The 24,189-nt window shown below is 45.0% G+C and overlaps 1 protein-coding gene across 1 annotated transcript; it reads left to right on the top strand.

Moving 5' to 3' along the window:
- Window positions 1-1,264: 1,264 nt before the first annotated feature.
- Window positions 1,265-24,066, top strand: LOC133149974 (kalirin-like). Its single transcript, XM_061272221.1, has 54 exons — window positions 1,265-1,417; window positions 1,551-1,774; window positions 1,923-2,241; window positions 2,302-2,424; window positions 2,514-2,705; window positions 3,169-3,300; window positions 3,373-3,507; window positions 3,579-3,671; window positions 3,789-3,911; window positions 4,002-4,118; window positions 4,313-4,387; window positions 4,452-4,574; window positions 4,704-4,756; window positions 4,961-5,108; window positions 5,183-5,352; window positions 5,435-5,532; window positions 7,210-7,373; window positions 7,478-7,597; window positions 7,670-7,749; window positions 8,004-8,142; window positions 8,626-8,760; window positions 8,940-9,093; window positions 9,192-9,307; window positions 9,525-9,647; window positions 9,934-10,116; window positions 10,454-10,578; window positions 10,996-11,062; window positions 11,230-11,339; window positions 11,413-11,482; window positions 11,886-11,975; window positions 12,074-12,166; window positions 12,230-12,341; window positions 12,508-12,698; window positions 12,768-12,869; window positions 12,952-13,106; window positions 13,538-13,640; window positions 14,072-14,233; window positions 14,326-14,494; window positions 15,712-15,768; window positions 16,139-16,242; window positions 16,503-16,634; window positions 17,005-17,118; window positions 17,188-17,258; window positions 17,345-17,411; window positions 17,488-17,591; window positions 17,694-17,763; window positions 17,876-17,962; window positions 18,242-18,334; window positions 18,414-18,464; window positions 18,543-18,620; window positions 19,220-19,405; window positions 19,977-20,148; window positions 20,216-20,361; window positions 21,034-24,066. Exons 1-54 carry the CDS (start codon window positions 1,265-1,267, stop codon window positions 21,217-21,219), a joined length of 6,759 nt encoding a protein of 2,252 aa, XP_061128205.1. The 3' UTR covers window positions 21,220-24,066.
- Window positions 24,067-24,189: the final 123 nt, after the last annotated feature.

The raw sequence follows: 24,189 nt of genomic DNA, 5'->3' as shown, positions 1-24,189 counted from the left end.
TGCTCTCTGATTGGCTACTCGTCTTACATATCATATTATAGCAACTGCAAGCGACTTTGGGGTGATGTAATGGGGACTCCTTCATTGATCTTCATGGGGATGGTTCTAATCATCACATTTGAGCGGAACCTTGGATATGGAATGTTTGGTAGTATCATTTTGTCAAAGCAGCGACGGCAAGCTCATTAGAGTCACAGTACTGAGGTTGGGGGCTTCAATACAGGCTCTGCCCCCTCTGTGTGGAGTTTGCAAGCTCTACTTTTGCATTGTTTTTTTCCATATCCTCAGTCTTCCTCCCACGTTTCAAATCATGCATGTTCATTACGACGTGTGAATGCGAGTGGTTGTGTTTTCTACGAAAGGTGTATACACCACCTCTCGCCCAAACTCGACCGAGCCAGGCTCAGCTCACCCATGATGACCCTAACGAGAACAAGCGGAATGGAAAATAGATGGATGACTATTCAAGCAGCTAACGGCCACATCCAAGTCAGCGTGAGACATTTTCATGATGATTGTGTAATCAGGCTAATGATTCCTGACAGTTAGAGCAACTTTCTCTGAAGCCCTCCATAACACAGTTATTTTGGGATCGGCACTGAGTTTGCGTGTTTGTGTACGTGCATCCCTCACTGATCTTCTGTCTCCTGCGCAAGCTGACAATTGATGGATCACTCGGGTTGCTAATTGAGTGTTTTGATGGTTGTGCCTCAAAGAAGCATCCATGCTGCAAACCTCATTCATGATGAGTCACTTAGTCAAGCTCCCACACTGATAATCAAGTTGGACTGCTCTAATGTCAGTCACAGAGTCCAGTATGGACCAGGGCAAAGAGGCGTTTAGTTCTCTAACGTCTGCAGGGCCGCTAACAATATGTCTCGGAATTGCAGGGTCCAGTAAAGCAGAGTGTGTCCGAGCAGTCGACGTGCTGACAGTGCTCAGAGAGAAAGTGGCCTTTGTGTCAGGTAACGTTCACTCCGAGACCACGGTGACATTCTGGTTTGGTCCTAATCTTCACCCGGTTTAAATGTCCAGGTGGCCGAGACAAACGAGGAGGTCCGATCCTGACCTTCCCTGCCAGGACCAACCATGAACGAATAAAACAAGAAGATCTAAGCCGACTGGTTACGTACCTGTCAACCATACCTAGGTGTGCTTGTTTGTCTTCACACCTACCTGCATGTCTGTCCGTCCGTCCTTGTTGACCGTCTCTCTCTGTCTCAGTGAGGACGTGCGTGCACGAGGGTTCACAGTGGTAGTGGACATGCGTGGTAGTAAGTGGGACAGCGTGAAGCCGGTGTTACGAACTCTGCAGGAATCCTTTTCCTCCAACATCCACACGGCACTGCTAATCAAGCCTGATACCTTTTGGCAGAAACACAAGACCAATTTGGGCAGTGCCAAGCTCAGCTTTGAGGTACTATACCACTTTTTACTTTTCTATATTAGTACTAATGCCATTAAGTTCCAAGATTTTTTTTTTTTTTTAACTCACAACTTCTACTAATGTAAATCTAAAGCATGTTCCGAATCCACTATTATTTCTTCAGACCAGTCTAGTGTCCGTCGAAGGTCTGTCCCGGTTGGTGGACCCTTCTCAGTTAACGTCTGACCTCGGTGGCTCGTTGGAGTATGATCATGTGGAGTGGACCGAGCTACGTCTGGGTCTGGAGGAGTTTTCAGGGGCCGCCACACAACTGTTGAACCAATTGGATCAGCTGGAAGTCGGCCTGAACAGCTTACCAGAACCGCAGGATGTGGATGAATCCCGCAAGTGAGGGTCCCACTTATTGATTAGCTGTCTAAAGCTTGCCAGTACGTGTCAAAAGGACAAAGACAGGGTGGAGGGAACGTTTCAGCAAGAGCATCAGATGCTACTGCGACTTAATTGATTGCTGACGCTAACCCTTTCTTACCTCCAGAATACTCGAAGAACACAATCGTCTCCGAAACACAATCGCCACAGCGCCGGTTGACGCCCTCGATCGAGAGGGGAAGAGCTTGCTCCAGCGCATGCGCGTGGGCCCCTCCCATGGCGACACCTCCAACGAGAGCACCGGCGGGAGCCACGGCAGTTGGCTGTCAGGCGGGGCTGACTTCCAGAGCGTGGCGCCAAAGGTTTCCTCTCTACTAGACCGTCTGCAAGTGGCTCGCAGTCACCTGCTGCAGAGTTGGAGCGACAGGAAACTCCACCTGGACCAGGCACTGCAGTTACACCTCTTTGAGCAGGACGCCAACAAGGTGAGCCGGAGCGTCCAAAAATCATGAAGCGTGAATCATGTCAAATCTTGCCCCCCACAGATGTCTGAGTGGATCGCCCACAGTAAGGAGTTGTTCATGCAGACTCTGGTGGAAGTCGGCCAGAACCACCAGCATGCCGTTGACTTGCAATCGCAACATCAGCACTTCACCTCCAATGTGATGGTATGTGAAGTCACTCAGCATTTGTCTTTGACTGTCGCACCCTTTGCTAATGTCATTTTCCGTGTGTGCGTGTGTGTGTGTGTGTATAGAACGGGAGTGTAAATGTGGACAGTGTTGTTACTGTGGCAGCTAGGCTTGCAGAGGCTGGTCACTTTGGGGCAGAGAGAATTGCCACGGTGTCCTCACAGCTACAAGAAGCCTGGAAGCTGTTGACCACAGCTCTGGAAGAGCGTAGCAACACTTTAGCCATGGCAACTGGCTTCCACCAAGGCGCAGAGCAGGTCAGTAGTCTTTCGTTGTGCTATTGAGAGTCGCTGATGGTGTCGGGGTACACTTGCCTGTTTTGTGTGCCAACACCGTGAGTTTGATTCCCACATATAACGTGTGAATGTGTGCGCGACCAAAAAAATATTTCATTGTGCTGCTCCTTCTGGCGTGCCAAGCTTGGCCACCGGGAGGCAGTATGATGCAAAGAATAGTACTTCTGTTTTAAATAGTTTTTAAGCATCAAGCTAAGCTGATGTTCCTCAGTCGAAGCCACGTGGTTGCTTTAAATAGATGAGTAACTCTCTTGGGGACCAGTGCTTTGACACCATTTTGTGGTATTTTAGAGCAAATAGCTAAGGATAGGTTCCACAGAAAAAAAATCCCTCATGTTTGTAAATAGCGAACTGCAAAGAGGCGGGAGATTACTGTTCACCTTCATAGCTTTTGTTATCTGTCCTCCCACCTGGTTGTATGCAGTTTCTCCACAAAACAGAGGAGTGGCTTCAGAACTACGTCGAGGCATCGCTGCCACTGGCGACAACTGAGCTCGAGGAAGCTGTAAAAAAACACCAGGAAGTGAATGAGGAGATCTCTGCCAACTACACACAGGTGACCCACCATCTTTGTCAGTGCGTCAGTCTGGACATGTGTTTGTTTTTCTGCTCACCTGTTTATGTGTAGGTGAGCGAGAGCGGCAAAGCCTTGCTGGACGTCCTAAATCGGAGCACGGTGACTGACAACAATGATTCGTCATCTAAACCAGACTTGACTGCCACCACACACGGCATCATGGGAGTTCTGCACCAGGTCATGCAGGTACAGCTCACTTGGCCTCTCGCTATTCCTGAAGAGATGGACAGGTGTTGATGAACTGAACTCTCTTTCAGGCTCACCATGACCTGGAGAATGCGTGGCAACACCGCAAGCTCCGCCTCCACCAGCGCCTTCAGCTCTGTGTGTTTCAACAAGATGTCAGACAGGTGCAATGCGCGCGTTAACTGAAATGATGGGACCTGCCCATTTCCTGGTTTGCAATCCTTTTCGTCTCACAATATTGTCTCGATCTATCTGTCCGTATCTCCCTCCAACCGTGGTAGGTGTTGGACTGGGTGGAGCAGCACGGCGAGGTTTTCCTCAACAAACACAGCGGTGTTGGGAAGACTCTGCATCGAGCGCGAGCGCTTCAAAAACGTCACGATGACTTCCAGCAAGTGGCTCAGGTGAGTGCAACTCTCATTAATGGAACAGCTGCCATTACATATGTGTGACATGCTCACTGTGCACATGTAATTGCTGTGTATGTGCGTTAGAACACTTACACCAACGCAGAGAAGCTTCTGGAAGCAGCTGACCAACTGGCTCAGTCCGGCGAGTGTGAGGAAGAAGAGATCTACCAGGCGGCTCGAGACTTGGAGCTCCGCATGCAGGTGACCCACCGGCTCCTGGACATGAAAATCTTATGACATATGTACTTCGCAAACATGATATTAATCTGAATGCCGTGATTAGACAAGTGGGTGCGTATGGAACAAATTATACAGAATAAAATGGACTTGACTTTCAATTGCATCAATTATTGATCTAGAGGGATAAACAGGTGCCATACTGTGTCTTTCTGCAGGCGTTCATCCAGAAAGTGGAACAAAGGAAGATGCTGCTCGACTTGGCTGTGTCCTTCTACACACACACCAAAGAGGTAGCGTCCGCAGGATGCCACTGACAAAACCCAAACCTGATCTCCACACCAATCCCACGCACAGCTGTCGTCGTGGATGGAAGGACTCCAGAAGCAGCTCTCGGCTGACCTCTGCATCGGTTCTGAATCGGTGGAAGCTCTGCAGACGCTGATGAGTCAGCAACAACAGCAGCAGGCCAACACACAGGTGATGGCTTACTGTGTGTCTGATCTCACACCTAATCACTAACCCTCTCACAAAAGCCCGACATCGCTTCCACCTCTGACCCCGACTTCTAACCATCACATTAACCCGGCTTCTAACCCCGACCCGCAGGAGGCTGCGATGAGTGTCATCAGAGAAGGGGAAGACCTCATCCTGCAACTCAGGTAGAGAGTCTGGATGCATTCGAGTCGCGTCCCCATTGCTGCATGGTTGGGCCACCTAATTCCCTCGATAAGAAGGCTGGGTTCAATTGAGTGTTCTTAGTCATGTGTTTGTTTAGTACTTGTGTTGAATTGTTTTCAGCTCAGTGCATGAAAGTGACTGCTGAAGGTGGATTACAAAGTTAATGTCGTGTGCATTTGTTTTAGGCCCCAGGGCAGCTCTGTGGCCCACGTGGAGTCGGTGCTACAGCAACTGGAGGAGTTCCATGTTCAATTGGAGGATGTTTTCCATCAGAGGAAGATCCGATTGGATGTTTACCTGCAGCTGCGTATCCTGAAACAGTGCATACTGGAGGTAAATTTTGTGACATTCCAAAATGCCCTTCAAAGCTGCCAGTGATAGTTTAAGGTGCATGCGCTGTTACCAAGGTAACCGGCGAGATGGATGCTTGGAAGCAGGAGCTCCAGAAACAATCCCAGGACCTTTCTGCTGAGAAGCGGCTATCTGACGCAAACCAAGACAAGCAAGCACTCGGGCCGTCGCGGCTAGCCGAAGCTAGCCCAGAGGCACTTACATTAGCACAGCAACGCATTCACAGGTGGACGCTAAGTTGTCATGTTAAAGAGGAAAACATGTCTACTTGAGACTGATATTCCAGTCTTGGATTGATTGATCTTCAGGCACATGGAACGGAGGCTCGCTGTGAACAACATGACCTATGAGGTGGTCCAGCAGGGTCATGACCTTCAGCAGTATATCACCGAGGTCAAGTCAACAGGTCAGTCACGCGACTGCAGACCAAACACAAGCTGTAATCCTTTGAGAAACAGAGACAACAAAACGGACCAAGGAATCCGGCTGATTGATTCATCCAAAGATTCTTAGTAGGTTTTGAGAACTCACTTCCTTAAAATGTTATGTTACATTGGAGCTATGATGAAGGATGGATAAAATCTTTGCGGCTTCTGATGAAATCTGCCACATTTGGACTATTAGAAAAGTTTGCTCTTCGACGGACTGCGCGCGAAAATTGTTGGGTGCTTTTCCTCGTTTGAGATTTGGTTCCTTTTACCCAAGGTTGAGTTCATTATTTTGACCCTGGAGATTGGGTTGAAGATTGAATTTGGGCGCGCTGAAGAGTTCAGGTTGCCATTTTGGTTGTGTACTAAATTTAATGGCTGGATGGCTCATGAGGTTATTATTCCTGACCTTGAACATAGATTTTTGGCTTCAAATCCTGGTCGGAGTGAATCAATCGTAACATCTCAAAAAAGGTCCCAAGCTGATATAGAAATGGCTGGGTTGCATCATGAAGAGCAACAAAAACGGTGTCAAACATATCACGTGAGTGAATTGCTATGGCAACACCTGACAGCGGGAACTTATTTTTTTATTATTCTTATTAGACAATGTTGGTAATAATATTAGCATAATTCTAACCACAGCTATACAACTGAATGGGGGAATGTGAGGCATTGCTTTGGGCACCATACGGTGTAGATAAAGCGCTACATAAATACAGTCTATTTAACATTTATTGTAGCATGAAAGTGTCAGGAGTGGAAAATCAAAAGGGTTTTCGGTCGTGTGTTGCTCCAGGAGTACGCATGCTACCTAAGGTCTCGTGGACTTTGCAAGGTGGTACTTTGCCTCTGACCTTCAGTGTTAGCGATTTACTCACCTTAGTGTGATGCTACGGGAATTCGAAACAGGTCCACAAAATGGGAGGCCTTGGTTTTCAGTTAGAAAGGCAAGGATGTACCAACTGCGTCTTTATGGCAGGAGCCAAGACTTTGTCACACAGCTGGAAGTGCCTCAGTGTTCCCCCCTGGTAGAACTGCAAGAGGAGGGCAGGGACAGCAAAGTCTGGGATTTCCGGCCTCAATTGCTGCACCCGCCATCTACACCCAGATAAGGAGAAGAAAATGGATGGATGTTTGTCAGAATTGCAGGCTTCACTTGAGTGGTGTCACTTTCAGGGCGACACAGGTTAGTTACTGAGGTGAGGGTGAGATTTAACTTCACTTTGGAGCCTGCAGACACTTGCAGTAATTCATCCATTTGACGCCATTAACAGTAGTACCATCGTGGAGGCTACTATATATGGAACAAAATGGGCTAGAGTAGAATATGATACAGCAATATCGAGTGGCTGATGTAAGTCCGCCTGCTTCAGTAACATACAGATGATTTAAGGGTGGGGTGGGGGGTGGGGGGGCAGAGGAGGATAATGGGGGAGGGAGAAAGGGGGATGTGGTCGCCATGGAAACTGCACTCAGCTGGTCCCCATGGAAACCGGCTCATTGACTTTGTCATGGATACACACGCACACACACACAAACGCACGTTAAGCAAATGATTAGAGATTGCACATTTACTGTAATGTGCTTGAATTTCATTGATGCCATCTATTTTCTGACATGCTCTTGTGTTTCTGTGTGTGTGTGTGTCTCAGGAATTGAGCTGTCAGAGGTGGAGGCCGATCTCTCTTCTCAGGTGGAGGAGCTGCAACGCCTGATGCTGGACAAACAGAAGGAACTGCAGCAGATTGCAGATCACACTCACACACACCTTGAACAGAACCTGCAGCTTCGACACCTGCAGAACCAGGTCAAACAGGTAACACACACACACTGGCAGACCAAAATGGGTCACACGTGCACATCCGCAGGCCGATTGTGCAATCGACACACCTTTGGTTCTGATTCATGTGTATTGGTCAGGTGCTGGGTTGGATCACGGACGGTGAGGTCATGTTGTCATCCTGCATGCTCAACTCCAGCTGTTTGTCAGAAGCTGAGCAGCTGCAGAGGGAACATGAGCGCCTCCAACAGGCCATAGAGGTTACTACACACGCATACAACTGAAGACGATGCATCTCCACTGGGGGAACATCTAACATGTGTTATGTCCAGGCTCTCCTCCATGCTGACTCTCTGCAGAGGACCCACCAGGTGGCTCTGGCTCTACAGCAAAGAGCAGAACTGCTAGTCAGGTTAGTCCACACACTAAATCTTTTCTGTTGTGCATAAGAGTCTGACGATGAAGATGTAGCATCACTTTGCACTGTTGCCTTCCTTCATTGCCACCAGTCCCTTGGTGCCACTCGGATGAATATTATAAATATTTGCTCCTTTCTGATTTTGTATTCAGTGCTTCATATCAATTTAACGGACAATAATATCAATCATATCTTTGGGTTGTGCCACTTATATGTTTGCTTCATCCAAAACTCGACCCCTTATCTAGGTCAGGCCATTATGATCCAGATGCAGTGAGGTCCTGTGCACAGACGGTGGCGCTCCACTGGCAAACGCTCATGCTGCGGATCGAGGACCGACTCAAACTTGTCAACGCTTCTGCTGCCTTCTACCGAACTTCGCAACAGGTAAGCGCAACTTTGACCTCCTGCCAATATATCAGTGGTGGTACGTAATGAAGTACAAATACTTGGTTAATGTCACTATGCACCTTACTAGAATCTTGGCTGAAATTTTGACTGATTGATTGAAATTTTGGGGACATCAAGTGCAGAAAGTCAACCAAGGATCATCATCGAAAAATTGTGGCAAATGCATTTTCTTGTTTCAACCTAAAAACCATAAGCCTTCTATAAAACAGATAGGCAAGGTCGCCAAAAGAGGTTGACCAGAAAAAGCAAAGAAATTGCACGTTATTTGTTCTTTTTTTTTTTTTAAATGTAGTTATTCTACCATTTTCACAAAAAAAAAAAAAATACTTATTGCAAATTTTGTCCAGCCACCCTGTGCAAAACTACAGAAGAGCGGACATAAATAATGGAAGCGTTTCAGTAGTGTGTATAAGAGTGAATCCTGAATCATGTCCTAAAGTCCCCGTCTTGAATATGCAGGTATGCGGTGTGCTGGAGAGTCTGGAGCAGGAGTACCGCAGGGAGGAGGACTGGTGCGGGGGCGGAGACAGACAGCCTGAGCATCTCCTGCCTCTCATTAACAAACACATGGAGCAAAAGGAGGCCTTTCTCAAGGTGTTGTTTCAAGCCAGCTACAAAACAATTAATAATAAATTGTATTCTTTTCTCATCCCTCTGTATTCTCATCTGGGCCCCAAAACTTTAAGAACCGCTGATACCATGTACAATTGTAAGATAAGATACTTGCCAGCCGCAATGAAAAGGCCTTCACTTTCTTGTTACTATGGAAACAGGCCTGCACGCTCGCGAGACGGAATGCGGAAGTTTTCCTCAAGTACATCCACCGCAACAGCGTCACCATGGCCAACATTTCTGGCCACAATGTCACAGTGACGGGGGTCAGTGAGGTGACTGGGCACTCACGGGTACCAGAGCAACAGGTCAAAGGTGACGTGGACCCAACACACACACATCACGTGAAGTCAAGATGTAAGGGAGAGCCAGAAAACAAGGAGCTGATCCTTCGCCTGTATATGTGTGTGCAGGTATTCTCAGTGAGTTGCTTCAAAGAGAGAACAGAGTTCTTCATTTTTGGACATTAAAGAAGCGCCGACTGGACCAGTGCCAGCAGTATGTCATGTTTCAGAACCACACACAGCAGGTATTTAACATCATGGATTGTGTTGATGATAATGTAACTGTATCAAAATTATAAATCCTCACATACTGTTCTGGTCGTAATATGTTTTTCTACCACAACAAAATGTGATAACTTTGACTGAAGTGAACCAAAATGCACAAAACTTAAAATATTTAAAAAATCTCACAAGAACTTGACTTTGTTATTTATTTAAGAAATATTCTCCTGGACTTGACAGGCTCTGGATTGGTTGGCGCAGACTGGAGACCACTACCTGGCCACACACACATCACCGGGCGCAACGGCAACGGAGACGCAGGAGCTGCTGAACCAGCACCGGCAGTTTTGTGTTTCAGCCAAGGTAAAAGTGTGCATCAAGCCAACATGAACATGTTTACGTTTAATACTTTTTTTAGGCCTTGCCCAGGTATGTGGGCTCACCCTAGTGGTATGTGAGAGAATCACTACCTGTGCACAATTCAGTTGTATTTAACTTTTTACCGCCTTTACTCTTACAATAATATTAAATACTGTCAGTATACCTGAGTGATATGGAACTGTGTGCAAGTCTTGTAAATCAGCTCTGCGTGTGCTTACTGTCAAAGATGATGGCATTCAATCTCCGACTCTGTCCGTCATGTCCTCAGCACACACAGGAGAAGGTTCACTTGCTCATCCAATTGGCTGAGAGCATGCTGACTAAAGGCCACGCCCATCGGCTGGAGCTTCGTCGGTGTGTTTCCGCCGTGGATAAACGGTACCGGGACTTCACGGTCAGGATGGGCCAGTATCGCCACCTGCTGGAGACGGCGCTTGGAGGCTGCTCACAGGTACCATCCGTGTCAGAAGCATTTTCATTGTAATAATATTTGTCTGTTATCACCCTAGAAACACATGGATAATTGTTAAAGCAGTGATTCACACCTACTTGGCCGCATTTATACACTTTTACCTACTTAGTTTGAAAATTATGATCTATTTACTCCAAATAATGTATCATGTCTATATGTACTGTGCGATTGGGTGGCGACCAGTCAAGGGTGTACTTTGCCTCTCGTCCAAATTCAGCTCAGATTGGCCTCTAGCACACTCGCAACCCCAATGGGGACGTGTTGGCTGGATAGATAACATTAAAAGAACATTAAAAGGGTTTTCTCCTCCCATTAGGACAACAAGGACTTGGAGCTCGAGCTAATTCCCAGCAGTCTGTCTGACTCTGACCCGGAAGTCAATCTGTCAGATCCCAGCCACCAGGTCAGCGATGAGAAGAGACGCTCAGCCCGCAAGAAAGAGTGAGTAACTAAGTGTTAGTGCAGTTATACTTAAAATGTTACATTAAATCTTGCTTGCAATAATATTAAATGAAATTTTTAGGAATAAATTAAATGAAAATGTATGCCAACTATGCTACTGTGATTTAATGCCAGTCATGATGGTGGTACTTAAGTACTTTTTTAATGTGGTACTGTAATTTTCGGACTATAAGTCGCACCGGAGTATAAGTTGCACCAGCCATAAAATGCCCAAAGAAGTGAAAAAAAAAACATATTTATGTATATAAGTCGCTCCTGAGTATAAGTCGCCCCCCCCACCCAAACTATGAAAAAAAACCGCGACTTCTAGTCCGAACATTACGGTACTTGCCTTAAAAATACAAGACGCATTGTACACCGTCGTACATAATGTCCGCTGACACTTGTGGGCTGCAGGTACATCATGGCGGAGCTGCTGCAGACGGAGAGAGTCTACGTCAGAGACCTTCAAGAATGCATTGAGGTATTACGCAATCCAAATCCTGTCCAAGCACTCACATTGTCTGATTCAACTCATTCAATTAAACACCGGTAAAAAAAGAAAACAAGTACAGACTCTAAAATGTATTTAAGTATTCTACTAAAGTAAAGTGCTGATACTAGCCCAACATGTGACCTGACATGCTGCAGACATACATGTGGGAGATGACGAGCGGCTCTGAGGACGTCCCATCTGGTCTTAGCAACAGGGATGATGTGGTGTTCGGGAACATCCAGGATATCTACGAGTTCCATAACAGGTACAAAATTAGTACAGAAGAACGTGTCCGTGTCCGTGTGGTTGAGTGCAATATGCAATAATGTCTGTTCTAGTATTTTCCTGAAAGAGCTGGAAAACTACGAGCAACTTCCGGAAGATGTGGGACATTGTTTTGTCACCTGGGTAACAAAATTCACTTTGATAGTACAACATTTCTTGATCATGCATCCCACCTTTAAGTCCTCGAGGGCAGCTGTCCTGCCTGCTTTGCATGTCTCCCTCATCCAGGGTCAGTATCGACACCAGCTATCAGTATCAGTGCCAATACCAGCCTTACTTTAAGGTACTCATGATACAAGTATCGACCACTCAAATGTGGACATTTTACGATCAGGAACTCGAAAATAGAAATTGGAAGAATACAACATTGCCATTAATTTCATGCAATTTTAAGGAGATCACTGCATAACGATCCCGATCATTTGTCGGACGAAAACGACGTCTACTGTAAAACATGCAGGACAGCGGCCCTTGAGAATCGTCTTTGGACGCCCCTGCTTAAGTGTGTTTGCGTTCCTCCTTTTAGGCTGACAAGTTCCACATGTACGTGACCTATTGCAGGAACAAGCCAGACTCCAGCTTACTGATCCAGCAGCATGGTGTTGGCTTCTTTGAGGTAATGTCTTTAAAAAAGAAAAACATCCAACCGGTCTCCAGATCCAACAGTTTGACTTTCCGATAGGGTTATTACACTCGAGCTGGTTGATTTTGCAGGAGGTCCAGAGGAGACACGGGCTCACCAACTCCATCTCGTCTGCGCTCATCAAACCCGTTCAGAGGATCACAAAGTATCAACTACTGTTGAAGGTGAGCTGGTGACACACGGTGTAACTGACGATTGGCTTCATTGACGCGCGTTCATTTTTGCAGGAATTGTTAGCATGCTGCGAAGAAGGAAAGGGTGAGATCAAAGAAGGCTTGGACGTCATGCTGAGTGTACCGAAAAGAGCTAACGATGCTATGCATGTTAGCATGCTAGAAGGTAACAATGTTCTTAAGATCTGTTTACTGGAATTTACTGGAATTTAAGTATTGTTCAATTTTGGGAATTTGAATATAAAGCTATTTTGTTGTAAGAATGGCAAAAGGATTGATTGCAAGTTCATTGGCCAGATTGTAAAGGAATAACAATGACATGTCATTATTAGGTCTTGAAGAGGGTCTTGAGGTGCAAGGTGAGCTCCTGCTGCAAGACTCCTTTTTCGTTTGGGAACCAAAGTCCCTCATCAGGAAGGGACGTGACCGACACCTCTTCCTGTTTGAGCTTTCACTCATCTTTAGCAAGGAAATGAAAGATTCATCAGGACGCACCAAATATCTTTACAAGAGCCGCTTGAGGGTAACACTTGCTTGTTCGCCAGACAGCTGGACTTCTGCTAACGACTCTTATTTTGTCGCTTCACGTCAGACATCGGAACTTGGTGTGACTGAACACATCGAAGGGGATCCTTGTAAGTTTGCCCTTTGGGTTGGCAGGACGCCAACTTCGGACAACAAGACGGTTCTGAAGGTAAACGTTCAGTCTCTTGGTTGGCTTTTTCAATGGCGGTGTGTTTTGGTGTGCTTCAACCTGTCACATGCTTTTCTGCTAGGCATCTTCCTTGGAACTGAAGCAGGAGTGGGTCCGCAGCATTCGCCAGGTGATCCAGGAGAGGCGAGGTCACCTGCGGGGTGCTCTTAGGGAGCCCATCCCCCTTCCGAAAACCCCCAATCTAACTCTTGGGCGACAACGCAGCATCACACGCAGGTCAGCATGCATTTGACAGGCAGTCCATGTTGACCTCAATTAGTTGATCAGTATACCCATCTCCATCAACAATTTAGCTTTACGGCAGTGGGGGGGCCACAGACGTCTTCGACCAAGTACCACCGCAATGAACAATATTAACACCCAGCAGTCTAAGGGTTCTTCAGAAACAAGACAGAGTAGTCATCATCAACTCAGAATCCAGGCTAACTAAGCTAAAGTGAAAATTCAGAGTAGGAGAACACCTAGTAAATCATTTCTAAAGTGGCGCACTACACTATAAACAGAAGCCTGACTGACTTTTAAACTTTTTAAAGCTTAGCTTACAGACCAGTTTACCCGTTCTAAAATAGTTCAAATAAACAGGGAGTCTGCTTTCTACCCTTTGAGAACTTCTGATTGAAAGCATTTTTGCGCTTCCCATTTAACAGAGAGACCAGCGAGGACGCCGACAGCTTGGGTGACGCCAGCAGTCAGCCCGACACTGTCTCCATCGCCTCCCGAACATCCCAAAACACTGCAGACAGCGACAAGGTATTGCTCACTCACAAACACTGAGCGAGAGGCGTGCGTGGAATGACCTCACCACTGCTGCAGCTGGGTGTGTGCATACATGTGTGTGTGCGTGTATATGTTTGTGTGTAAGGGGGTTTCCTCCCTTCATGGTCTCACTGTTTGAGAAAACTTCACGTCGTTGAGAGGTAGGTTTATTTCTTTACGTGACAGTGAGCTTATTTCAGCTTACATCAAATCTTTTGATTATTATTAGTATTGCCATCAAAATTCTGGGATACAGTGCGACTGCATAATGAGCTTCACAACAAGCAACGGTGTGGTGCATTGTGAACTCTTGATGTGTTTCTCTCCTTTTTGAAGGACGGCTCCTGACTTTGACTTTGACTTTGATATTGTGTGCAAACTGCAATTGCAATAACCCACCTTCATATTTGTGTACCTGCATCCAGCTGTCGGGAGGCTGCGAGTTAGTGGTGGTGTTGCTGGATTTCTCCTCTGGATTGCCCGGAGAGCTCAGTGTCCGCTGCGGTCAGACTGTGGAGCTCGTGGAACGCTCAGCAGAGCGACCCGGCTGGTGTCTTGTCAGAACCACCGATCAAAGTCCTCAACAGGTAAAAGGCCCAGACGCATTTGTGGCGGTCCCAGCAATGCTGCGCAGAATGCACATGGCAGAAATTGTTGATTTTGTGTGTATTCCCACCAGGAGGGCTTGTTGCCGATGAGTGCCCTCTGCCTGTCACACTCGCACAGTGCTGCCGACATGGAAACACTGGTCCCGGCGTCGCCCGCCTCCTCGGGCAACGCCCCCTCCTGCATTACCACCACCTCCTTCAGTGCCTCCAATTCATCCTCGCTGACAAACTCTGGGAAGGGTGAGTGTCTTCAGGAACCCGGATTCTCCTACCCCCATATCTATTTCCCCATCTGCTGTCCGCTTGACTTCCTGTTGAGGCATTCTGGTCAACACGGTATGTATTTAGGTCCTTCCCCGTCCAGTCAAGTCCTCTCAATCAGTGGTTCTCAACTGTTGTCACCCCGGGAGCCACATTTTTCTATTGTTACTATTGGAATTTAAAGACAATAAAAAAAGTTCCTTTGAAAAGATGGACAACATATTTTTTATTTTTTTGGATCAACAAGGAATTTATTATCTTCTTGATCATCAATTTCAGATGATCATTAATCCATTTTAAAGCTCTTTGCTTCCCTAGTTGTCACTAAACAACTAATTGGAACCTATCACAAGCCACACTCTCCTCAAAACCCCGCCTCTTTGGATAAGCCCCACCCCCCTGACCGGTACTCCTTTGGACTTGGGTCGACTGTTCATAACAAGCGTGTCGCTTCTCTGTGGGTCACCCCGGTGTCTGCTTTGTCCGCATGGATGCGCGCTAAAGTATGCGGCGTAGCGGAAGTGCATGCTGGGATTGTTCTGTCGTTTGGGGCTGGATTACGTGCGAGGACGGACAAGGTGGGTTCGGTATCAAAGTGTTGTGTGGGAGAGGTGGTTAAACATTGACAGCAAAGCGAAGCGTGTTGAAGTGTAGCAGGAATGTTTCAGACGTGTTAAACTGGACACTCAGGTTTCGACATGACACACCTGATGCATGCAGATGTGTCACTCGGTCCATTTTGATCCAGGCTCTACAGTACATTGTATTGAACTTTCATGTATGTGAAAGTGACACCATTAAATTTAACACACCTGCACCCTAATTAGACCTGAGATACTAACGAGTGATGTGACGCCACGGAAGGAAAATGTCTGATTGAGCCCAATTAGATGTTTTCACCGAGCGTTGTCGTAAATTTACACTGCTGTTCAAACTGTACACTGACTACTGTCTTTCTTTCGAGTGTCCCGTATCGTTAAAAAAAATAGGTGGGATGTTCTTATATTTGAGATTATATCGTACCTTCAGCCATCTACTGAGAAAGCATTTACTGTGACTGTTTCGCCTGCATGCCACTACCGTATATGTCGCTGGCACAGATATAGATGAACAAAAACATTTCTTGTAAATTCTTTTTTCGGCACTCCCCTACTTCTTTCCACATTAAATGTGTGTATTTTGTGTGTTTGGCTCAGCAGATTCTGGACCATTAACCCCTGAGACAGCTGTGCTGCACACTCAACCCACTCAAAGTAAGAAAGAATAGAAAATTAACTAGTCCTTAGTGACCAGCAGTGGGGGGGAACTTGACTTGAGTGACCAGTTTTAGGATTTTGGACTTGCTTATCTGAAACTTAGCAAAGATTCAACTTGACATTGTATTCATGTGACTCTGAACTACATGACTTGAGAAGTCTTGCTTGTCTACGTTTGAAAATCTGAAATTTCAAGATTGTCTGCCGATTGTTTTATGAAGACTGGCCTATTAAAAATAGGCCAATAAATGAGGTGACTTGATTTGGTCACCAACTGACCTGCTGTATTTTTGCCACAATAACTTGGGACTTGCCTAAAACTTGACAATATGAGACTCATCATTATGACTTGACCTTACCTTGACAGGTGGGACGTCCACTGTGGTCTCCAATGTGGCTGGGACTCCAGGGGCCGCCACCAGTTCCCCAGCACCAAAGCGTAGTGGCTCAGGGACAGGAAACACCTTGAAGGTAATGAGGACTCGAGATCAGACATGCAGTAACTCCACCAAACTTAGATTTACACAATTGCGTGTTTGATTCGAACTCGCTAGCATGAACCCCGATGTGAATAGCAAAAATCCTAATCATTTATGCGCCATGTTTATATTTGCCTATATTAATAAATTATACTATATTTCCAAATAGTAACATAGTGGTTCTAGTAGTTCTATTTATCATACCATAAATATTGACTAATCCGAAGGTAACGTGTGTGTGCGTCATCACAGCGCTGGTTGACCAGTCCAGTTCGGAGGCTGAGTCAAGGAAAAGCAGATGGACAGAAGAAAGCTTCAATTAGAAATAGGAGGCGGGACAACAGACCGGAAGTAACGATGCCCCTCACAGGGAACTCGACAATGGTAGGAAAATGAGCACACAAGACAAATATCATCCATCCTTTATATTGTCAATTGACATTCAAAAAAAGTAGTGCAAACATGTCAGTGATGCAACTCAGTTTGACAGATCAAACTCGGAAAATAAAAACTCTTGATACTCCCCATAGGTTTACTGTCAAACTAAATATAAAACATGCACAGCTTGAGAGTGTTTCGAGTAAGGAGTGTGTTCACAAAACAAACTTGATTCTCAAGACGGCACTGTGGGTTGACCCCCAACACAAAGATCCAAACAACCAAGAGTTTTCGGCGTATACATCCATGACTCTATTGAAGCGATTCTATCAAGGACAAAAACACAGCGGATGACTTTGTTGCTTTCTGTGCAAAGAAGGCCAAGAAGGATGAAGGGGGACAAAGTGGAGGAGAAGAGGAGCCAGAGGAAGAAAATGCCACCCCTTTACCACCTCCCATGCAGATCATCAAAGATCCCAATAACACCACGGTAACACAATGACACCTTTTTTTTTTTTTTTACTGTTTTTTTCATTATACGACTATCATTGGTCCGCAGGCCCTCGATTCAGACCAAAGTTCCAACGAATCGGACAGTGAGCAACAAAACAAAGCTATGAGAGGACGCATGTGAGACCAAAACACACCTGAGTGGGGAAGGATGACTTCAGCACCGGAGACGTGGCAAGCTTAACATTGGGTGTCTCTATGTGTAGGTTTCTCGTGAATGAGATGGTCCAATCCGAGAAGGACTACGTGAAGGACTTGGGTGTCATTGCTGAGGTCAGATGCCAAATGTGGACACTGACAATTTATTGAAGCCATTGATGTACTTGACGCCAATGTGCGTGTGTGACAGGGCTTTATGTCAAGGTTGGATGTCAGAGGGATCCCAGAGGACATGAGGGGGAAAGACAAGATTGTTTTTGGCAACATCCAGCAGATTTACGACTGGCATCGCGAGTGAGTGCACAAACAAAGACACACAGTATCCCCCCAAAAATCCTCCCAACAGAATTTGAAAGAATGCTAACCGCAACACACTCAACGTATGTCGTTCTCTAGTTTCTTCCTAGTCGAGTTGGAGCGATGCATTCAAAATCACGACCTACTGGCCGACCTCTTCATCAGACATGTGAGCACTTTTTTTTTTTTTTTTTTAACAAATGAAGTGGAACAGCATATTTGAGTGATTGTTTCTTTTGTGTGTGTGTGTGTGTGTGTGTGTGTGTGTGTATGCAATGCAGGAGCGTCGCCTTCACATGTATGTGGTGTACTGTCAGAACAAGCCACGGTCAGAGTACATAGTCATCGAGTATGAGACCTTCTTTGAGGTATTCTCAATATCCGTGCTTAACATGATGGTTTTCCCCTTATTGATTCATTTGATAACACATTTAATATTATTATGATTTATTGGCAGCTACACGTAGTGACAGATAGAACTCAATAACCAAACGAGACATTTTTTCTACTCGTTTGCAGAGAGATAATCTCTTCAAGATCTCAGCTTTGTCTTTCTTTTTGCTGCTAACGCTAAAAGATCATAATGATAAACCTGTCCATGTTCTTCCACTATTGAAAGTAGTCCTGACTCCTTTGTGTGTGTGCAGGAGATCCAGCATGAGATCAGCTGCAGGATGTCCATCAGTGATTACCTCATCAAACCCATCCAGAGGATCACCAAGTATCAACTCCTGCTGAAGGTTAGTCACATGATGCGCCAGCTTTACAGAGCTTCTCACGTGGTGGCAAATTTTTAAGATGATTTGCGTTGTCTCTCAGGATTTCCTGAAGTACACGGCCAAAGCCGGGCTGGACTGCGAGGAGATTGAGGTTCGTTTCAAAAGTGGTAACTAGTCCATGCTAACTTGAGCATTCTGTTACTCACCACCTCCTGCAATTTGTGTGTAGAAAGCAGTGGAGCTGATGTCGCTGGTTCCGAAGCGCTGCAACGACATGATGAACCTGGGCCGCCTGCAGGGATACGAGGTATGCTTATTAGGGCTGGTTCGATCCGATTCAGTGGATCAATACCAAGTACGATACAGGCTAAAATGGCTAGATTGATATCGGACTGTTTTTAATTGATTCAACCCATTTTATTCCGTAAACCTAAAGTCTATCATATATCCTCAATGAAGTATAGGCGAGTGTTATTGTGCCCCATAATAGTGCGCACCTAATGGTCCATCTTCTTTCTTTAGGAGACCAGAACAATTGTACAATGAACGTGGTGTTTGTAGACGTCAGCATCAAGCGAATTCCTAAAACCTTTCATAGCTGGTTGACAAGGTTCATTTCAAGACAGCGTTTTATTAGTTTACTATTATTACCTTGAATTTGTCAATGAGTGACGGATCTTGTGAAATGTGATCCCGTGTTGGATCTTGTATTGCCTCTTACAACCGCCACTCATGTTGCATACCCTTCCTCTGCTACCTGAACCAGAAAAAAAAAAAAGCAGCTGAGGTTTATCTGATCTCTTCTACTTGGCGTGATGATCACAACATAGCGTGACAATGCCGATTCTGCTTCAGTGCAGCACAACAATCGCAGCAAACCCTGAGCTGATGTGTGTCTATCCTCAGGGGAAGTTGACCTCTCAGGGCAAGCTCCTGCAACAGGAGACCTTCTGTGTGTGGGAGCAGGATGGCGGCGTTCTGTCCCGGAGCAAAGAGCGTCGAGTTTTCCTGTTTGAACAGATCATCATCTTCAGCGAACTCCTACGCAAAGGATCCAACAACCCAGGATACCAGTTCAAGAACAGCATCAAGGTCAGACTGGTCCAGACATGTTAAACTGGTGAAAATGAAGTTCACAGAATCCACGTTTACCACGGCCGATACGTTGCACACCCACTCGCAAAACAAATAAATATTAAGTTTACTGTAAAACTGACAGAAAACAATATCGCTGTTTATTTCAACACTAACATATTCAACCAAATCTTTCTGTATAATAACAAAAGCCCGCTAGCTTAATATTAACATAATGCTAAACGTTAAGACGGGTTAATTGAAATGAGCATATACAAGTAGTAGCATCACATAGAACTTAAGAGAATTAAACATTGTCTGTTTAAATGGCAAAATGTTGAACCAAACTATATGTCAGCAAATGTTCTTGCTTAATGCTATTTTATAATGTGAAAAAAATCATAGCCGCGCCAATGGAAGTTATTGATAATAGAGAAACTCTAAACCTTCAAGCTACTGTAACAAATGGCGCATACAAGAAAATTAAACATTGCAACTCTACTGAAGATGTACAAGTTAAAATTCAGTTTTGCCTCAAGACCTTGAAATTCTGCAATTTAGCAGGCATTCACTGTAGTTGTGTCTTCAGGTGACTTACCTGGCCATGCAGGACAGCGTGGAGGGAGACCCCTGTAAGTTTATGTTGTGGTCTCGCGGCTCAGCCGAGCGCTTCACGCTCCAGGCGTCCTCCACTGCCATCAAGACCACCTGGGTGGAAAACATCGCCGCCCTGCTGGATGCTCAGAACAACTTCCTCTCTGGTGAGCGAAGGGACAGACGAGCCAAATTGTTCAGTGAACCTCGTTGACATTTAACGCCACCGTTTAGCTCTCCAGTCTCCCATCGAGTACCAGAAAAAGGAAGGCGGGATATCGGTGACCCGTCCCCTATCATCGGGGCGAACGCCTTCAGCTCCGCCCACACCTAATGGCCACGCTCCTCAGCCCTTGCCAGACAGCGATCAAGATGTCCAGGTGGGAATTATCTGAACTACTAGTATTACTTGTTAAGTACTAGATGTCAACTGTCCATCCATTCATTTTCTGAACCACTTGTCTTCACAAGGGGCCAAATTTAATCATGGCACTAGATGTCAATTATCCATCCATTCATTTTCTGAACCACTTGGGGCAAATTTAATCATGGTAATAATTGTACTCGTACTTTAGCTCAGTTGTCAACTTGTTCAGTTTGGCCTCACTTGTGACGGTTGTTTCACTCATGCAGGCAAAAGGCGTAGTAAAACCCGTGCAGTGCTAGCTGGGAATGAGTTGTTTTTTAATGTCGCTAGTATTTAGTCATACGCAATTGTAGTTTTGCCTGACTTGTAACATGTTTTTTTGTTAACTAGGGTGCACCCCTGTTCTAGTCGTTCACACATTCACTCTGAACTAGAAATGTTTATTTCTACCTTTTTTGAGTATCCGCTCTTGAGTGCTCATCACTACCAAATATCGATACCTCTTGTCTTACTTCAGCTCCAAAAACAAATGCAAACAAAACGTTTTGGAACGTCAATCTTGCTGCCGGCTCCCTCTAGTGGTTTGAATTCACGATATTTAATTTATGTTTTCGGTTTTTTTAATCTTTTCAGGTGTAAATTTTAACTTCGCATCCATTGCGACTCACAATCTTCTTTCTCTCAGGAGTTGGTGGTGGTACTCCAGGACTTTGTGGCCGTACGCGAAGACGAGATCTGCGTGTTCCGGGGAGAGAAGGTTCAAATTCTAGCCTCCAACCAACAGGGTCAGAGTCTCGTGTACCGACCGGCCAACAGCGACTCGCCGGCGGCCGAAGGCTGGGTGGCACGCAGTGCACTTGGCACGCAATGACACCCACAAATACATACGCAGACTTCCTATAGCAGGTAACGTTAGGCTCACCCTCCTTCCTGTGATTTCAGCGTAAAAACACACCTCCAGACATTCATTCAAGACTGCCATCCGATTGGTTCCCAAGCCAATCACAGATGATATCACAAACTTTTGAATCCAGGAACCTGCCGTTGCCTAGCAACTAGAGACAGTTTAAAAAAAAAAAATACCCGGAGTTCCTTTGGATATCTCTGTGACTCTGCCCCTGTCATGATGAGGATGCACATATATGTACTGCATACATGCCACTGATTGGATGAAGATAATGAAGATGATCAATATGAAGAATAGATTCTGTTTTTCACCTTAATAGAGAAACTGTTTGTCATGTTTGTGTGAGTGTTTGAGAGAGCGAGCGCGCGTGTGTATGTGTTAATGTTTCAGAGTGTGTCTTTGTGGCGCCTTCCTGTGTAGGTTTTTATCCACTGAGCGTTTGATGGTGCCCCCACTGTAGCATTGCCATGACGACCACATTGTGTTGACGGCTGAACCTCATTTCTTGAATTTGTTTGGGCAACACAAAACAGGCCTTTTCACCATGTCGTACTTCCGGGTGGCGAGAGCAATCTCAGATGGCGTTAGTATCAATAAACAAACTTTCGTTAGACAAGTTGTTGGTCCCCAAAATATTTACCAAGGCTCAGTTCGTGGTCTCACTGATACAGTCCTCTCCAAAGGCACTGAAATTGCAAGGTCCATTCATTTGTTTTTCTTGTATACTCTAAATATTTTCAGGCTTTCCGATCAAAAGATGAGACTAAGGTTCAAGCTTTTATTATAGAGTTTACATCTAGATGTTAACTCCAAAATAAAGCACTTTTTGTTGGAAGCCACCCACTTTTGGAACCAAGTTTTGGAACTGATGTGAAGAATTTTAGGGTACACTGTATCACAACCTCAAACAGAAGATTTTGTCATCATTTTGAGTTCAGCAGCACTGACTTGCGTCCTGCCCCCCGGAAGTATCCCCGGCGCGCCTGTTGTTTACAAACTCCCTGAAAAGGTCTATTGTCTCCATTGGCGACCATCACCATGACCATCCCAACCTGTGGCGGCACCACCGTGGTGACTTCATTTGTGCAGCTCTGTTCACTTTTGGATATCCTGATTATGCATTGTGATCATATATAACACTGTCTGTCCACCTTTTGCCCGTCTCTCTTCCTCACCATCATTTCGTCCACCATCCCGCCTGTCTGACTTCCTGTTCCTCTGTTCGACCTCCTGTGTTTCTCCTCATATGGCTCCCCGTGCGACTTCCTTTCGTTCTCTCGGTATCCCAACTTCCTGTTTCCTGTCAACCTCTCTACATGTTCTGCGTCTTTCTTCTGGTGCCATTCTCAGACAACACCCTCGTCCTTAAGGAACTATGCAGCCTGAGAAAGTAGTGCTGGGTTAAAGGTAGAATGTAGCGTTTAGTTGTTGACAGGTTGACAGAGATATGTAATTCTGTTATGTAGAATTTATGCTTGGATGTAGTGCGCTATTACCAAGGAGTAGGGTTGCAATCGTGGAAAATGATCGAAGTTGGGAACTTTTAGAACTATTCCAAACTGCGCACTTTCTTTGGGTATTAAATGGGAATTGGTGATAGGTAGATTAATGGGAATGCCATCACATTCAACCACAAATCATACATGAAAAATAATACAATTAAACAATAGAACTTCTGACCAGATTTATTTGTGAGTAGAATTTTATCAAATTTTCAATAATTTCAGTTAATTATTCAACCCCAACCTCACCTGTTAAAACAATTAAGCTATTTGGAGCTAATTTAAATTTCGTCAATACCTGCTTTGTTCCTGTTTATTCTTGCAGAAGATTTCCAATATTCTCAGATTTTGCAGCAATTTTTTTTCTATGAAAGAGTCACAGGGGGAATATACTGTAGCCCCTTATGAGTCCTTTAAGATGGAAAGTGGTGAACACTATGATAACGACATTATCCTAAGGCAGGGTTGGGCAAAATATGGTCCCAAAAGGCCTGCATGATCACGATGTATAATATTTATGAATTTTTTTGATTGGTGGTTTTTCCTCGGCTTGTTGTTCATCACGTTAAAAAGACACGATTGGGCCAGAAAAGGCTGATTTTTGTTTGGGTTTTTTCTCTTCCCCACAGATAATTTTATTTTTGTACCACTGTCAGGTCATACTGCCAGTTTTAACAAATCACAAGTGGGATTTTTTTCAATTGCATACTATCCCTTCAAGTAACTTATTGCAAATAAACAGAAAGGTAAAATCTTCCAGATGATTTCATTTAATGGAAAAGTAATTGTCTTCAAATCAATGAAAAATGATAGAATAAACATAGAATTAAAGTAACACACATTCTAATTTATATATTTTTTCCACTTCATTTAACAATACCCTGCCTCATCAGTTTATTTTAAAAATCAGATGTGGCCCTTGAATCAAATTTACTCACCTTTGTTCTAAGGTATTAAAGGTGGCACTCAACGGTTGCAAACGGAAATGTTGTGTGACGACAAAGGGTTTGAGGGACAACATAGCGCACTACATTTGATGGATTTAAGATGAAATGAAGTTCACCGTGAAGGATTCAAGGTGGATTGTAGTATACGACTCCGTTTTTAGGACTAAACTAGACCACGAACAAAGATTCTGAAAAGCACACTACGAAGGGTCAAGATGGGAAGTGAGCGTTGGTGCTATTTGAGCGCATTGACGAGCGGTAGACCGAAGCAACCAGTGTTATTTCTACAAATCTAACAGCTGCTAAGTGACCACTAACAGCTCTGTGTCAAATGTTTGTAATAAACGTCATTTTTCATCCAAGACCACTTGTAGTGTTTTGTCACGTCGAAACGTTTTGGATATCAGCCTCTGATAAATCATGATACCAACATAATTCATTTAGTCATGAATTATGTTGGTATCATGATTTATTCACAAGTGTCA

The sequence above is a fragment of the Syngnathus typhle genome, linkage group LG2, assembly GCF_033458585.1.
Source record: "Syngnathus typhle isolate RoL2023-S1 ecotype Sweden linkage group LG2, RoL_Styp_1.0, whole genome shotgun sequence".
Lineage (NCBI taxonomy): Eukaryota > Metazoa > Chordata > Actinopteri > Syngnathiformes > Syngnathidae > Syngnathus > Syngnathus typhle.
Note: the sequence above shows the minus strand (reverse complement) of the source record. Positions and strands in the feature narration are given on the sequence as shown.

Coding starts and splice junctions, on each gene's coding strand:
- LOC133149974 (XM_061272221.1), top strand. CDS start 1,265: ATGCGTGGTAGTAAGTGGGACAGCGTGAAGCCGGTGTTACGAACTCTG. Junction 1,418..1,550: donor GTGCCAAGCTCAGCTTTGAG/GTACTATACCAC, acceptor TTATTTCTTCAG/ACCAGTCTAGTGTCCGTCGA. Junction 16,243..16,502: donor GGACAGGAAACACCTTGAAG/GTAATGAGGACT, acceptor GCGTCATCACAG/CGCTGGTTGACCAGTCCAGT.